Here is a 13,005-nt window from a genome sequence, read left to right as displayed (position 1 = left end):
AACGGTGGTTTAAAACGGTCTACTCAAGAGCATTGGAAATGATATAAAGTGAAACATAGGACGGCATATAAATAAATAATGTAGTTCAACTAAATAATAAGTAAAACAGAAATGAGATTGTGGGAACAGTGGAGTTGGGAACATGTCCAATCTTAAATAAACCGAAAATCAACATTAAAAGGCTAAGAGAGCCCAAACTTTCATAATGAAAAGATTAAATACTTAATATAATACACGAGATGAAGATGAATAATGGAAAGGGTGAAGGAATAGAACAGTTGTGAACGAGGTGTATTGAAAATTGGCAAATTTTTGATCCAATTTAAAAAATTGGAAAATTTTAATATTATAAGTGTTTAGTGAATTTTCTCATCACATTTGGTAAATTCTGAGAATAAGTCGTGGAAGGCATCTGTAATAGAAGAATAATTTATCACACATCAAAATATTATTTTATTTATTATATAATAATAATATGGAGAGAGTGATATAATGCTGTAGAATAATTTTAAAATACGGTTTAACTAGAGAAAAGGTAATAATATGTGAATGTCAAGGTTTATGGATACCCCATAAGGTACCGAAATAATTAGATTTCTCGGGCTGTTATTCACAGGTGTTTGTATGGAAGGTGGTTTAATATATTCTCTTACGTTACCTATCTGTTTTCGAAAAGTCCGAAGCACAATTACACCTCCGCAAGGATTTTTCTAATTTTTTTATATTTCAATTTTGCTATTCACACTTTAACTGTACGATGATCTGAATAAAAATTATCTGTAGTTCATCTATATAACTGGTTTGGTGTTGTCTCATTTTTATACACTTCTCAGCCACATTAATTTTTACTTTTTACAACAATTTTATCTTGGCTTTGTAGAATTGTTTTCAACTGTTTTTTATCCAATATTTTAACGGAAATCCTATTAAATAATTGCCCAATTTCCAGCCACTATTCACAAAATTTTTTACTCATCCATTTCTCAACTACGTCTCAATCGTACCTCTACTATCATTTGATTGTATTTAATTGTCATTCGCCCACATAATTAAGAAGGTTTTATCGGATTTTTATTTCTTAATTATAGCATTTGTAATTCAGATTTTGTATGCTAATAGCGCTACTCACCACATCTATACACATAAGATCGATACGGTGGAATTTCCATTAATTTAAACTGCAAAACTGGTCCAAAATGGAAAGCAATAAGAGGTTTTCTAGGTTTGTGCTAAACAGAACGTCAACTGACGCTGCGAACGATGACTTCGAGGTGGTAACCTCATCCTACGACATTGACTCACTATACGAACCAAAACCAATTCCTGGACATAAATTCAATATCAGCACTTTCGTATGCCTATTAATAAAAATAGATATTTTACCTTAAAATAGTACTTCTATGCAGTTAATTAATTGGCGATGATTGTCATGAAATTTTGTAGGACCAATATGAGCGTATGTATGGAGAGAGTATATCTAATAGTGACGAGTTTTGGGGTAAAATAGCCAAGTCAAGTCTACACTGGATTTCACCCTACACCAAGGTGTCCGAAGGTGATTTTGTGGATAAAAACTACGCATGGTTCCTGAACGGAAAGCTGAACGCCTGCTATAACTGCGTTGACAGGTGGGCAGAGGTTCGGCCAGACGCAGTAGCTATAATTTACGAAGGAGACGAACCTGAAGACCAGCGCAAAGTGACGTTCAACGAGTTAAAGATGAACGTATGCAAAGTTGCAAATGTGCTAAAAATGCTTGGAGTGCGCAAAGGAGATTGCGTGACCATTTACATGCCCACAATCCCAGAACTGTGCTACTCAATACTTGCGTGTGCTCGACTAGGAGCAGTACACTCTGTAGTCTTTGGTGGCTTCTCAGCCACGTCACTAGCTGAAAGAATTCATGACTCCAATTCACATATCGTATTAACCTATTATATTATTACTAAATAAATAGTTTATTAATTATGGTGTTGATGTATGTCTAGGTGATAACTGCCGATGGAGGATTGAGAGCGACAAAGCATATAAAGACGAAGGATATAATGGACGACGCCTTGACGCGATGTGCGTTTGTGACACACTGTCTGGTCTTCCGCAATATCGGATCAGATGTGAAGATGACGCCAGGGAGAGATCTCTGGATGCACGAAGCCATGGAATCCGTCAGACCCTACTGCCCAGTTGAGACGATGGATAGCGAAGATGTCTTATTCATATTATACACCTCAGGATCCACTGGAAAACCTAAAGTAATATCCACAATACTATATTACTTATGCTAGATATCATACTATTAAAATATTAACTGATATATTAAAATTCTATATGATTGAATAGGGATTAGCGCACACGACGGGAGGATATTTGGTGTATGCATACGCAACCGTTAGGTACATCTTTGATAGCCACGAAGGTGATGTATTTGGATGTATGGCGGACGTCGGATGGATTACAGGCCATACTTACGTGATATATGGACCTCTTTTGAACGGAATAACGACAGTGATGTTCGGTTCCCTTCCGAATTACCCTACACCAGAAAGATACTGGAATATTGTTCAGGAGCATGGGTTAACGCAGTTTTATACTGCACCCACCGCAATTAGAAGTTTAATGAAGTTTGGAGATGATCCACTAAAGGGACACAACTTGAGTAGTTTGAGAGTATTGGGAAGCGTAGGAGAACCAATTAACCCTGAGGCCTGGAAATGGTATTACAATGTGGTAGGAAATGGAAAGGTACCTGTTGTAGACTCCTACTGGCAAACTGAAACTGGAGGGATAATCATATCCCCAATTCCAGGAGTAACCTTCACAAAACCGGGTTCAGCCACTTACCCGTTCTTTGGCATAGAATTGGCAATAATTGACGCAAACACTGGCGAGGAACTGGAAGGAAATAATTGTTCGGGACTTTTGTGCATTAAAAAACCCTGGCCCGGCATGTTTAGGACTATTTTCGGCGACCATTCTCGAATTCACGAGACTTACTTCCCCACAAAATACCCCTATTACTTCACTGGCGACGGAGCCTTCAGGGACAAGCACGGCTATATTTGGATCTCAGGCCGTATTGACGACACCATTAACGTCTCTGGACATAGACTCTGTAGCGCAGAAATCGAGTATGCCTTGACTCAAGTCGACATTGTGTCTGAGGCCGCCGTCGTTGGATACCCACACGCCCTCAAAGGGCAGGGTATCTTCTGCTTCGTCTCCCTGAAGGAGGCGAGTCTCAGACTCCCTAAGGAGGAAGTCATTGGCAGACTAAAGATGAGCATAAGGCATTACGTCGGCCCCTTTGCGACCCCTGATGTCGTTTTAATCACGCCCAACCTTCCTAAAACCAGAAGTGGGAAAATCATGCGCAGGATTCTCAGGAGACTCGCCTCGAAAAAATTCCACGATTTCGGTGACGTTTCCACCCTGGCGAACCCTGAGGTCGTTCACCAACTCATCGAAGACGTTAAGCAAGTCCAATAATCTCATTTCTCATACATTCTCCATGCACTAGTTATCTAAATAAATAATTTCAAGTGACCGATTTCAGCTATTATTTATTTCTATAAAATTTATTAAAGGAAAAATACAAAAAAAGCGAAAAAAATATAAATATGCAATTTTTTTAAAAAAATTAAGTAAGTGAGGTGAGTGAGTTTAGCTGGTTTTTCGTGTCGGGGTCGATGAGTTGGACGAGTTTGGGGTGTTGATACAGGAGTGACTTGATTAAGTTGACGCAAACTTGAATGAGGTCTGAGTTGGTTCCAAAGGAGTCTCCGAAGTTATCCAAAGTGCCCTTGGTACAGGAGATGTACAGTTTAAACAATAAAAGCACGTTACACGTCTCCAACTCTTCTTTACCGATTTTTATAACATTCCCCAAGCTGTTTACTGACTGTGTATTGTTAGACTGTAGGTGCAGGAGTATTAAATTCGAGATGGAGAGCGTCGTGTTAAACTTTTCTTTATCGTTTTTAGAATGAATCAGATGCTTGCAGAGCGGGTTTAGGAACGAGTTGAGATACTTGATTGCCACATTTGGGAAGTGGTTTGAGAACTTCCCGAGTGTGACACAGCAGTTTTGCAGAATGCAGAAGTTATTACTGCAAAGGTTAATAACCTTGACCACTAACAAGAACACCAGGTCGATATTGCTGGAATTGTATATCCCCAACTGGTTGTCGCATAATACTCCGAATACCCACACACAATTATTCACAACTCCATAGTATTCGTCGGATTCTACAAATTCATTTATTGCAATTATTATTTATGAAATACATAAATATATTATGTAAATATATAAATAAAGTATAAATAGTAACCTTCACGTGAATTGATGGAGTTGAGTCGACTTTGTACATTTGTTGAGGAACTGTTAATTGAACTTTGTTCATTGGGATTAGGACAAGATTGTATGTTATTAATGTAATTTTGCACATTATCAACCAACACTTTGAGCGAATCTTGATTTAGCTGTATTGAGGAATTTGACAAATCCCCCATCAACGCTATGCACGACTGCAGTATGACAGAGATTTTCGAGGAGCACAATTCATTTATCACTATTACCAAGTCAATTCCATTACTAATTCTTAATCCATTTATAACATTACACGCTTCGTTACAATTAACTGAGCCTTGAGTCGATGTCAGAAGTATTGAAATTGTATCGGTTAGTACTTGGACCGATTGATAGAAGTATTCAAGTTCAGTGATGTCGCCCACTAATTCGCATAGTGATGACACGCAGTGTTTAGTTATTTTCTGAACAAAGAACTGGGGTAGTTTTGACCCCAACACTGATATGATGCTACTTAAACACTCAATCAGGCCAATGTACTGCACATCTCCCAAACCAACAATCTCTAATCTGTTCAGTAAAACATCTATTAACTGATTATGTTCGGCTTGTTGGGTTATTGATTCTCCTAGACTTTGATACAATGTTCCGATTACGTCATATAATATCATGAAATTACGCGACTGGTACAGCTCTATGCAGCTTAGGATTACATGTAGGATCTGGCCTGCGTATGGTAATAAAAGTGTCGTTCCACACTCCTCAAACGATGTAAATGATGAGCACGCTGATTCCTGGACTCTTTTATTCCTGTCCAGCATCCCTCTAAGGATAACTGACAGTGTCTTGCTCAAATACGTGTTGGTGTTATTTGGTAGAAACATCCACTCCACGAACCTGGACAGGCACCAGCATGAAATTATCCTCAGCAACGGCTTTGGGTCAGTTGCGACAACTATTAAATAGTCAATTACCTTTGGTAAGTAGGGGTAAAGCGTGTACAGTGAGCCCTTGGAAATCGCTCCCAGAGTCAACACTCCAGACTCCTTAAGTTCCCAGTCTGTGCTATCAAGTTTCTCTTGTATATATGATAGTAATATTTTTATTACTTCTGGGTTACTTTGTGCGTACAATTGTGAAATCGTGTCTAGCAACAGTGCGGACCCTTTCCTTACTGTCCAGGTATTCCCCCATGTATTTGTCTCCTCATCTTCTCTCGTCTTTATTGGCACGTCTTGCATATCGTCTGGGATATTCGCGTTGTCATCTTCCAAGTGTGTTCTATCCATTGACATGTAGTCCCACGACGAATACTTCGTGTTATCCACCAAAGTCTTCAACAAGGTTCCAAACTCGTTTGCCATCTTCCCCAACAACAAGCATCTTATCTCTAAATCCATTCATAATATATATATATAGGTTATACTATAAACTGTTAATATCACTATTTAGTTAATAGTATGGACGTGGGTATAAATATTATAGGTATAAATCTAGTGGAAAGATACGGTTATTTGAGCTGGTATACAATTGCGACTGTAAAATATGCGTATAAAAATCCAGAGCATCAATTTGAATTGTATATGCGTCATCTGAGCAGAGTTTGCTGATGAAGGGGAATAGTGCGTCTGAGGACTGCAGAATTGACATTGGCACGAGGTCCCAGAGGTTATGCATTGCTTTGAGTACGCACTTTTTTACGTTATAGTTGTCCAGTGTTGCCATGACTCCCAGAAGGTTCCAAAACTGGCCAAACAAATCACTCACCAAATACTCTAATATTACATTCGAATCTAATAGTGTCAACAGTATTCTGGACGTTATCTCGGTTAGTGCCGGTGATTTAGACGTGATTTGGAATAACTTGACGATGAAATCTGATTTCAGATAATTTAAATAATTTGGTGTCATTGCTCCATTACTTATTGTGTCCTCCAAAATCATCACTAAAGTTACTACTGCCGTTTCAACCACTTCATCCACCTCCTCACTTCCAACTGTGCTAGCACTATTACTAATTATTGACAGTAAGTTGTATAGTCCTGTTGGCCACTGATCGTAGCCTTGGACATTGAAAATGGAGACATAGCAGGAGGCTACTGCGTTCCTCAACTTTACTTCTCTCAAATTAACAATGTTAATTATTTCATTCTTTATCACTGACTGGATCGCCGGGTCAGTTTTATTCCAGTTCTGAAGCACGCTGTTTTTTAGCAGCAGCAGTGCCATCTGCTTGGTGTGGAACGTTGGGCCTGACAACGACGCCTCTAGGTAATACAGCGGTACATCTGCTCTGTTATTTTGAAATGATGCTAGACTTTCGTGCACATACTTCTGCGTCTCCGTATCTCCCTTCTCTGACAACGTCAATATTTCCAATAATTGACTGTATAACGCACGATCCAATGGCATCTCCAACCTATTGCATACTATTTTAAAGTTTATTTATCTATTATATTCATCAGATCACTAGATATTCCATAATTATAATGTACAATAAATAATTTAATTAGATGATACCATTAAAATTTGTGAAAAATTTAAGATTTGGTGGATTTTAAGATTATTGTATTTATCAAAAGGTTGTTGAACTATTATTTTCGTTCCGGGTTAGAGAATTATATTGTACAGATATAAAAGACTTTGACATGAATGTGAATAAAAACTACAAACAACTGAAAAATTAAACTACGTATGAACAAAGGGAAAGTAACACAAAAACTACATAAACAAGAACAAATCTAAGCAAAATTAGACAAAATCTACACAAATTTATTACAAGCTTTTACAAAAATAAATGGAATTAAAACAAATTAAAACGTATATACAAAATTAAAATAAAATAAAATAATTAAAACTAAAAAAGAAACAGTGGTTGGATTTGAAAAATGAGGTAACAAAAGATACTAAACAGCTATAACAATGAAATTTTCTGGAAGGGAGTTTAGGCGCATAGAAATAATCACCACTGAACAGTAATTATGAATGAAAGAATGGTCCGACACTAGAGTTCAGATACATGGGGTCTTATAACTCAAATAATTAAATTTTTTTATATTTTAAATTTATTAATCTAATTTTTATTTTTGTCATTTTTGACTTTTCCAACTCCTGTTTACACATCTCTACCTCACAACTTCATTCTCAATCACATAATATCAACATAGAAAATATCGTAATATACACTTATTGTAATAGCATAATTATAGATATTATATATAGTAGTTTCATTTTATGATTTTATATATTTATTCATAACTCTTTACCTTAAGATTCCACTACTCTCATATAACTATTCTTATTAACCAAGTTACATATGCTTAATATGAAGGTTTTATTCATTATTTGGAATCACAATATTACTAGGAAATAATTATATTACATTTCTTATGATAGTTAATGGTGGTAGAATCTTATGGAATCTGGACTAAATCATTTTTGGCCATCCCAAGCTAACATTTGTTTGAGTTTAAAAACTATTTTACCTTTGAAAAAAATAATTTTTAACCTTTTTTTAATAAATTTAACAAGTTATTAGATTGGTGTGTAATTCTTTGTGTACTTCCTGGGGCTTTACCCATAGATTTATACACATTGGTTCTCAACATTTTAATTATTGCTCATTAGCTTTTTCTAGTTATTTTTAAACCTAACTTTTCCCCAAAATTACTATACTTTTACTAGTGTTAATTTAATCAAAATGGTTCATGAAGTTACTTCAAAAGAAGGTAATTCACACCACCTATATTCTAAATATTAAACTATATACCTTATTAGTTGTCTATATACTTAGTAATTTATGTATTAAGTGGTGTATATGAAATTTCATAGAATTCGACAAGACACTTTCTGGTGATTCTGTAGTTGTCGTTGACTTTTACGCTAACTGGTGTGGTATGTTTTTATACATAAATTTTAATAAATTACTTGTAACTGTGTTGTTAGGGCCCTGTATGAGATTTGCCCCTCAGTTTGAGGAACTGGCTAAAGAACACCCTAACCTTGTATTCGTCAAGGTTAATGTCGACAACCTTCAGGAACTCGCACAGAAATACAATGTCACAAGCCTTCCAACCTTTAAGGTTTTCAAATCTGGACAAGTTCAAGGCGAGTTTCTAGGGGCCAACAAAGACGGATTGAAGTTTGTATAGATATTCCTATTTTGTTATCATAGAACTATGAGATATATAGCCTGTTGTATTTAGTTTTATTTTTTATTGATAATTTTATAGGAACACATTATTGAGGTATAATTAATAGTTTTATAATTTTTAGAGTCGCCTCTTAATATTATGCCATACACATATGTAGTCTAGTATACACACATGTGGCTAAGTATACATGTATATAGTTAGTCGTCAGATTTATAAGAGTTAATAAGAAGATTCGAGGCCGTCTGTATATCAATTCCAGTAATGGATAGGATTTTATCCCTTGACTTGTGCCCGTGTAATAGCGTCACATTCCCCTTCTTTACGCCAACTAAGAAAATTAGAACATTAAAAGTATTAAAAGCTAAGAAATAGTAAAAATTACGAGTTTTTGAAATGAATTCGATTAAAGCTTTGTTACATTCACCTTCTCTAGGTGGAGCTGCGATTTGGACTGACAAGCGTCCTTCTGATTCTACACATAATAGTAATTTAATTGATAAATTATTTATTAAGTGTGTAAATACCTCCAATAATCTGAGTCTGCCTTGAACCAGGCTTAACGTTAACTTTTAATAGAATGTCGTCATTTTTCTTGTCCAGATATCCTACCTTCTATGGAATTTAATTGTTACAACGGTTTTACCTCATTGTCATTAATTTCCATCAAGTAATCTTTTACAAATTTATTGTTTCTGACATTAATGTAATTTTTAAAAGAAAAGCTTTGACTAAATTTACAATTTCGTATACTTGAAATTCTAGAATAAAAATCTCCAGGACAAAGATTCCCTGAACAAAAATCTCTAGGATAATAATTTCCTGTATAAAAATGTCTAGGATGAATATAAATAAGTTTGAACATGAAATTATGAAAAAATTAATTTGTTTATTTTGACCAGGAGGGGAACCCATCCTTGTTTGAAAGGCTATTGTACAGGTTGAATGTGTAGATGCAGAATAAAGGCAAAGCCATCATAAGAGCATTTAGCACAGGCCCAATTGATGAGGAGAAGATTTTGCTCATCCTCTTGGAAACAATGCCATTACTGTCCACCAACTGAGAGGGTGAAACTGTGGAGTTAGAATCAGCAGAGCTCATCTTGGTGATGTGATTGTAACTTGACTCAAGAGTCATCGAACAAAGTGAAAGTACTTGAACTAAAATTGAAGATGAAATGTTTGCAAATAGTAAAAAGGTGATGAGTGCATTCTTACCCAAACAAATACCAACCAAAAGTGGAAATCCATAGGCCAAAATGAATGGCAAGACTGAAAGTAAAATTGATATTAACACAGTTTTATATGTTAGCAATTGGTCTCCCTTTGGCGGCTCTTTCAAATTAGCTTCTAAATCTTCCAACAAAGCGCTGGAAGATTTGGGAGTTGGACGTCTGGGCTTATCAGAAATGTCCACATCTGGGGGTAATAAGTTGGTATTGACGTCAATACTAATTTGTTTATCTCCAATTCTGCCTTTCTTGGACGATAATGAACGTGTGTAATTTGTTTCGTCTAATTCAGACTCATCATTTGACTCTTGATCTACTAACTGAGAAGAGTGGACTTGGGTTGATTGAAGTTTCTTTTCGGGATATGAATCCTCATATTCCCTGTAGCTACTACTACAACTTGAGCTACCACTGGAATTGCTCTTCCTCATGCCCTCAATCATCTTATTCAAATCCACTGTTGTTTCCAATGGAACTTGCGGGTTATTCTTATTCTCTACAATCGAGGCTAAATTTTGGTGACTTTCATTGTTTTCAAGGATTTCTGCATTTTGGTTATTTTCTACACTGACTTCTTCGTCAGTTGTCTGCTTTTGTAAGTTAAAATGTTTCTGATGGTACTTGGGATGGAACATCTTGTAATGGTTATCTGCATTCTTCAATATTCTGTAATCTCTGGAGCAATGTTTCCTCACGTCAAAACTCGAATTATTACCCTCGCCATTGCTAGAGCTGACTGCGTTAGAGTTGACAGTGTGGAATGAGTCGTTGGTGGAATCGTAGTCAACGGTGTCATCAGCATATGGAGATCTCGAACTGCTGCAGGTGATTGGAGCATTCAGTAGTGATTGTTCTTTAACTCCAGCTTCAACAAGTAAGCAGTTCTTAAAACCTCCTCTGAACTTCCTATACTTTGTTTCATCATCTGAGCTAATTACGATATTGATTAGCTCATCGTTGTTGGACTCTTCTGCCTTTTCATTTGGAACGTCAATCTCGGCGTTACTCTTTGTGTTATCCTCACTCTCTGGCTTATCATCTTGATTTTTTCTTTTTTTGCTCTTGAAAAATGAAAGCTTTATACCCTTTCCCCTACCTTTTCCATCATCTCGGTCGCCTTTGGGGGGATAAAGTGAGTTGTAAACCTCCTTAAATGTTTTCCTCAACTTTGTATTTGCAATTGAGGATGAGATCCTGAGAATCAAACCGCTTTCAACCACTGGGAATGTGCATCCCAAGAATAGCGATGTGAGCACGAAGGCGTTAAGGTATCCTGGGTTGACAACATCCAGTTTCACTGACAAGTGGTCAATGAGCACCAGACCCAGTAAAATGCAACAAGTGCTCAGGTAAGGTTTGGTTACATCACTTACTGTGGACCACGAGGTCTTTAGGTTTCTTAGAACAAGACTGTCTGCTGGGTTTTCAGCATTTTCGGGATTATCATCGGGTTCAACCTCTGTTAACCTGTGTGATGCGAAGATCAAAGAGTAGAAAATTGAGCCTGTGAGTACTAAGCAGAGTGAACACATTGAGCCTGCGCACACGAAGATTAGCCCGTAAAAGTCTGTCAACATCAGTGACAAAAGCAGAATCAATGCCACCAATGCAGTTGGAATCAATGTAAACAGCTTTGAGAATGAAAGTGAGTTAATAATTCCTCCAGTCAGAGATGAAATTACTGACAAACTAATTGACCTTCCCATAATGCTTGTATTTGACAGGAAGTATTTATTGCAAAGCGACATTAATACTCCTACAATGAAACCCAGCAACACCAGTCCGTAGACTCTGTACCTTTCATAGCGAAGATCTTTGAGTTCGCTGGGTAGGAAAAACATGTGAAAGAAGGGCAAGAAAGCCAGTGTGGCCACTAGGCTCGAGCACACAGTGTACATGTATGAGTTTTTAACCCTTTTTAGGGTGTTATTCTTCATAAAATACGTGAAAACTGTTATTGTTATTGCCGTTATAAATAGGCTGAATGAGAGAATTATGAATGGGTATGATAAATACTTTACTGATGTGGCAAAGAGTTCTCCTTTTTCCTTGAATTTGCCCATCACCATTACGTATGAGCAGACTAGTGTTGACAGGATTGCAACCACTTCGAGCACCAACTCGTAGACATTCTGTAGGTAGTTGTTCATATCTCCTAATAGCTTAGTTTCCGCAGCTTCATCTGTTGAAACTTCTTCATTTGCCATTTTTTTATTAGACTCCAGGAGAATGTTATATGAGTTGTTGAAGAGTCCTCCTGACAGTCGGGAGAAAATTGTCACAAAAAGCGTTCCAAAGCAAAAGTATGAAATTGTGGTCAGCAAATCCAGCACATTTTCATCTTTTAGTGATTTTCTTGCGAACAAAAATATCGTAAGCACGAACAATGAAAGAACGTTTAAACCTATCAAGAAGATGGAAATTGCTGACGAATTTCCCAAACATCTTAAATACACTTGACGGATTCCTGTTTGGGACAAATCTACTAGTTTGCTGGATGCTCCTTTACATGAGAGCACTGCCAATAAACCTGTTACCAATGATGTTAAACCTCCTACAAAAAAGCAAAGGCCGTCCAGAAATTCCCTCAGGCCATAGATAATAAATGAGATTCCAAAAATCAGGCACACCAAAACGATGTTGTTGGTGCCTACGTGTAGCAGTAATAAACGATAAATTCTGACACTCGTCTTCTCCTTCTCATCAGTCACGACCTACATCGTTATTTACTACTTTTTATGTAAATTTTTAGCATATCTTAGTACAATACATAGGCAAAATTTTAAAATTAACTACCGATAAGACTAAAATATTTATAATCTAATAATTAGTAGTAAAGTTGATTTATTCACGCTGTTCAAATAAAAAAAATAGCTAAAATTTTAAGTAAACCAGTAAATTATTAAATAATTCTATGGAATTTTAAATAAGTTGGAACTTACTTTTCTATCAGATTTAGAACGAAGCCTGAAATTGAGTACAAACTCCTTAACTACGTGGGCGAAGGCGACTAACAAGAAAAGAGAGGCGGCGACTAAGCCAGCGTAATCAGATGTATTCATTACAAATGAATATTAAATCGAGTTTGTCAAATTAAAGGAAAATGTACATTGATTTGTTTCAAATTATATAAAACTAAAAAGATCTGAGAACAATGCAACAACTATGAATGCATGCAACCATGTGTATAATTCTCAAATTCTACACCCCAGTCGTCGCTATAATACGAAAAAAATAAATAGTTTCAATAAAAACTTGGTTTAGAGAGGATTCAGTAGGGAGATCGGGGAGGTTTTAGAACACTAAAAACTGCCAC

General features: G+C 36.4%; 4 protein-coding genes across 4 annotated transcripts, besides 18 other annotated features; 2 read left to right on the top strand and 2 right to left on the bottom strand.

The window, feature by feature from the left end:
• Positions 1-1,196: 1,196 nt before the first annotated feature.
• Positions 1,197-3,486, top strand: TA07295 (acetyl-coenzyme A synthetase, putative; the record flags this gene model as incomplete). Its single annotated transcript, XM_947798.1, has 4 exons — positions 1,197-1,352; positions 1,444-1,923; positions 1,989-2,252; positions 2,341-3,486. The coding sequence occupies 4 exons, from the start codon at positions 1,197-1,199 to the stop codon at positions 3,484-3,486; spliced, it is 2,046 nt and encodes a 681-aa protein (XP_952891.1).
• A 151-nt stretch (positions 3,487-3,637) lies between these two features.
• Positions 3,638-6,718, bottom strand: TA07280 (importin beta/transportin, putative; the record flags this gene model as incomplete). The annotated part of the gene is made up of 3 exons (XM_947797.1): positions 3,638-4,245; positions 4,329-5,696; positions 5,815-6,718. 3 exons carry the CDS (start codon positions 6,716-6,718, stop codon positions 3,638-3,640), a joined length of 2,880 nt encoding a protein of 959 aa, XP_952890.1.
• A 1,288-nt stretch (positions 6,719-8,006) lies between these two features.
• TA07275 (thioredoxin, putative) lies at positions 8,007-8,457 on the top strand (the record flags this gene model as incomplete). The annotated part of the gene is made up of 2 exons (XM_947796.1): positions 8,007-8,034; positions 8,138-8,457. 2 exons carry the CDS (start codon positions 8,007-8,009, stop codon positions 8,455-8,457), a joined length of 348 nt encoding a protein of 115 aa, XP_952889.1.
• Positions 8,182-8,250: a sequence feature (1 probable transmembrane helix predicted for TA07275 by TMHMM2.0 at aa 25-47).
• Positions 8,458-8,657: 200 nt separating the features above from the next.
• On the bottom strand, positions 8,658-12,751 carry TA07270 (proton translocating inorganic pyrophosphatase, putative; the record flags this gene model as incomplete). The annotated part of the gene is made up of 5 exons (XM_947795.1): positions 8,658-8,932; positions 8,985-9,072; positions 9,104-9,188; positions 9,357-12,403; positions 12,632-12,751. 5 exons carry the CDS (start codon positions 12,749-12,751, stop codon positions 8,658-8,660), a joined length of 3,615 nt encoding a protein of 1,204 aa, XP_952888.1.
• Positions 8,781-8,840: a sequence feature (16 probable transmembrane helices predicted for TA07270 by TMHMM2.0 at aa 10-32, 53-75, 85-107, 137-159, 174-196, 235-257, 277-299, 312-334, 349-371, 376-398, 402-421, 426-448, 923-945, 952-974, 1021-1043 and 1145-1164).
• Positions 9,395-9,463: a sequence feature (16 probable transmembrane helices predicted for TA07270 by TMHMM2.0 at aa 10-32, 53-75, 85-107, 137-159, 174-196, 235-257, 277-299, 312-334, 349-371, 376-398, 402-421, 426-448, 923-945, 952-974, 1021-1043 and 1145-1164).
• Positions 9,602-9,670: a sequence feature (16 probable transmembrane helices predicted for TA07270 by TMHMM2.0 at aa 10-32, 53-75, 85-107, 137-159, 174-196, 235-257, 277-299, 312-334, 349-371, 376-398, 402-421, 426-448, 923-945, 952-974, 1021-1043 and 1145-1164).
• Positions 9,689-9,757: a sequence feature (16 probable transmembrane helices predicted for TA07270 by TMHMM2.0 at aa 10-32, 53-75, 85-107, 137-159, 174-196, 235-257, 277-299, 312-334, 349-371, 376-398, 402-421, 426-448, 923-945, 952-974, 1021-1043 and 1145-1164).
• Positions 11,180-11,248: a sequence feature (16 probable transmembrane helices predicted for TA07270 by TMHMM2.0 at aa 10-32, 53-75, 85-107, 137-159, 174-196, 235-257, 277-299, 312-334, 349-371, 376-398, 402-421, 426-448, 923-945, 952-974, 1021-1043 and 1145-1164).
• Positions 11,261-11,320: a sequence feature (16 probable transmembrane helices predicted for TA07270 by TMHMM2.0 at aa 10-32, 53-75, 85-107, 137-159, 174-196, 235-257, 277-299, 312-334, 349-371, 376-398, 402-421, 426-448, 923-945, 952-974, 1021-1043 and 1145-1164).
• Positions 11,330-11,398: a sequence feature (16 probable transmembrane helices predicted for TA07270 by TMHMM2.0 at aa 10-32, 53-75, 85-107, 137-159, 174-196, 235-257, 277-299, 312-334, 349-371, 376-398, 402-421, 426-448, 923-945, 952-974, 1021-1043 and 1145-1164).
• Positions 11,411-11,479: a sequence feature (16 probable transmembrane helices predicted for TA07270 by TMHMM2.0 at aa 10-32, 53-75, 85-107, 137-159, 174-196, 235-257, 277-299, 312-334, 349-371, 376-398, 402-421, 426-448, 923-945, 952-974, 1021-1043 and 1145-1164).
• Positions 11,522-11,590: a sequence feature (16 probable transmembrane helices predicted for TA07270 by TMHMM2.0 at aa 10-32, 53-75, 85-107, 137-159, 174-196, 235-257, 277-299, 312-334, 349-371, 376-398, 402-421, 426-448, 923-945, 952-974, 1021-1043 and 1145-1164).
• Positions 11,627-11,695: a sequence feature (16 probable transmembrane helices predicted for TA07270 by TMHMM2.0 at aa 10-32, 53-75, 85-107, 137-159, 174-196, 235-257, 277-299, 312-334, 349-371, 376-398, 402-421, 426-448, 923-945, 952-974, 1021-1043 and 1145-1164).
• Positions 11,753-11,821: a sequence feature (16 probable transmembrane helices predicted for TA07270 by TMHMM2.0 at aa 10-32, 53-75, 85-107, 137-159, 174-196, 235-257, 277-299, 312-334, 349-371, 376-398, 402-421, 426-448, 923-945, 952-974, 1021-1043 and 1145-1164).
• Positions 11,936-12,004: a sequence feature (16 probable transmembrane helices predicted for TA07270 by TMHMM2.0 at aa 10-32, 53-75, 85-107, 137-159, 174-196, 235-257, 277-299, 312-334, 349-371, 376-398, 402-421, 426-448, 923-945, 952-974, 1021-1043 and 1145-1164).
• Positions 12,047-12,115: a sequence feature (16 probable transmembrane helices predicted for TA07270 by TMHMM2.0 at aa 10-32, 53-75, 85-107, 137-159, 174-196, 235-257, 277-299, 312-334, 349-371, 376-398, 402-421, 426-448, 923-945, 952-974, 1021-1043 and 1145-1164).
• Positions 12,203-12,271: a sequence feature (16 probable transmembrane helices predicted for TA07270 by TMHMM2.0 at aa 10-32, 53-75, 85-107, 137-159, 174-196, 235-257, 277-299, 312-334, 349-371, 376-398, 402-421, 426-448, 923-945, 952-974, 1021-1043 and 1145-1164).
• Positions 12,299-12,367: a sequence feature (16 probable transmembrane helices predicted for TA07270 by TMHMM2.0 at aa 10-32, 53-75, 85-107, 137-159, 174-196, 235-257, 277-299, 312-334, 349-371, 376-398, 402-421, 426-448, 923-945, 952-974, 1021-1043 and 1145-1164).
• Positions 12,656-12,724: a sequence feature (16 probable transmembrane helices predicted for TA07270 by TMHMM2.0 at aa 10-32, 53-75, 85-107, 137-159, 174-196, 235-257, 277-299, 312-334, 349-371, 376-398, 402-421, 426-448, 923-945, 952-974, 1021-1043 and 1145-1164).
• Positions 12,689-12,751: a sequence feature (Signal peptide predicted for TA07270 by SignalP 2.0 HMM (Signal peptide probability 0.960, signal anchor probability 0.036) with cleavage site probability 0.687 between residues 21 and 22).
• Positions 12,752-13,005: the final 254 nt, after the last annotated feature.

Source organism: Theileria annulata, chromosome 4 (genome assembly GCF_000003225.4).
Source record: "Theileria annulata chromosome 4, complete sequence, *** SEQUENCING IN PROGRESS ***".
Taxonomy (NCBI): Eukaryota; Apicomplexa; class Aconoidasida; order Piroplasmida; family Theileriidae; genus Theileria; species Theileria annulata.
Note: the sequence above shows the minus strand (reverse complement) of the source record. Positions and strands in the feature narration are given on the sequence as shown.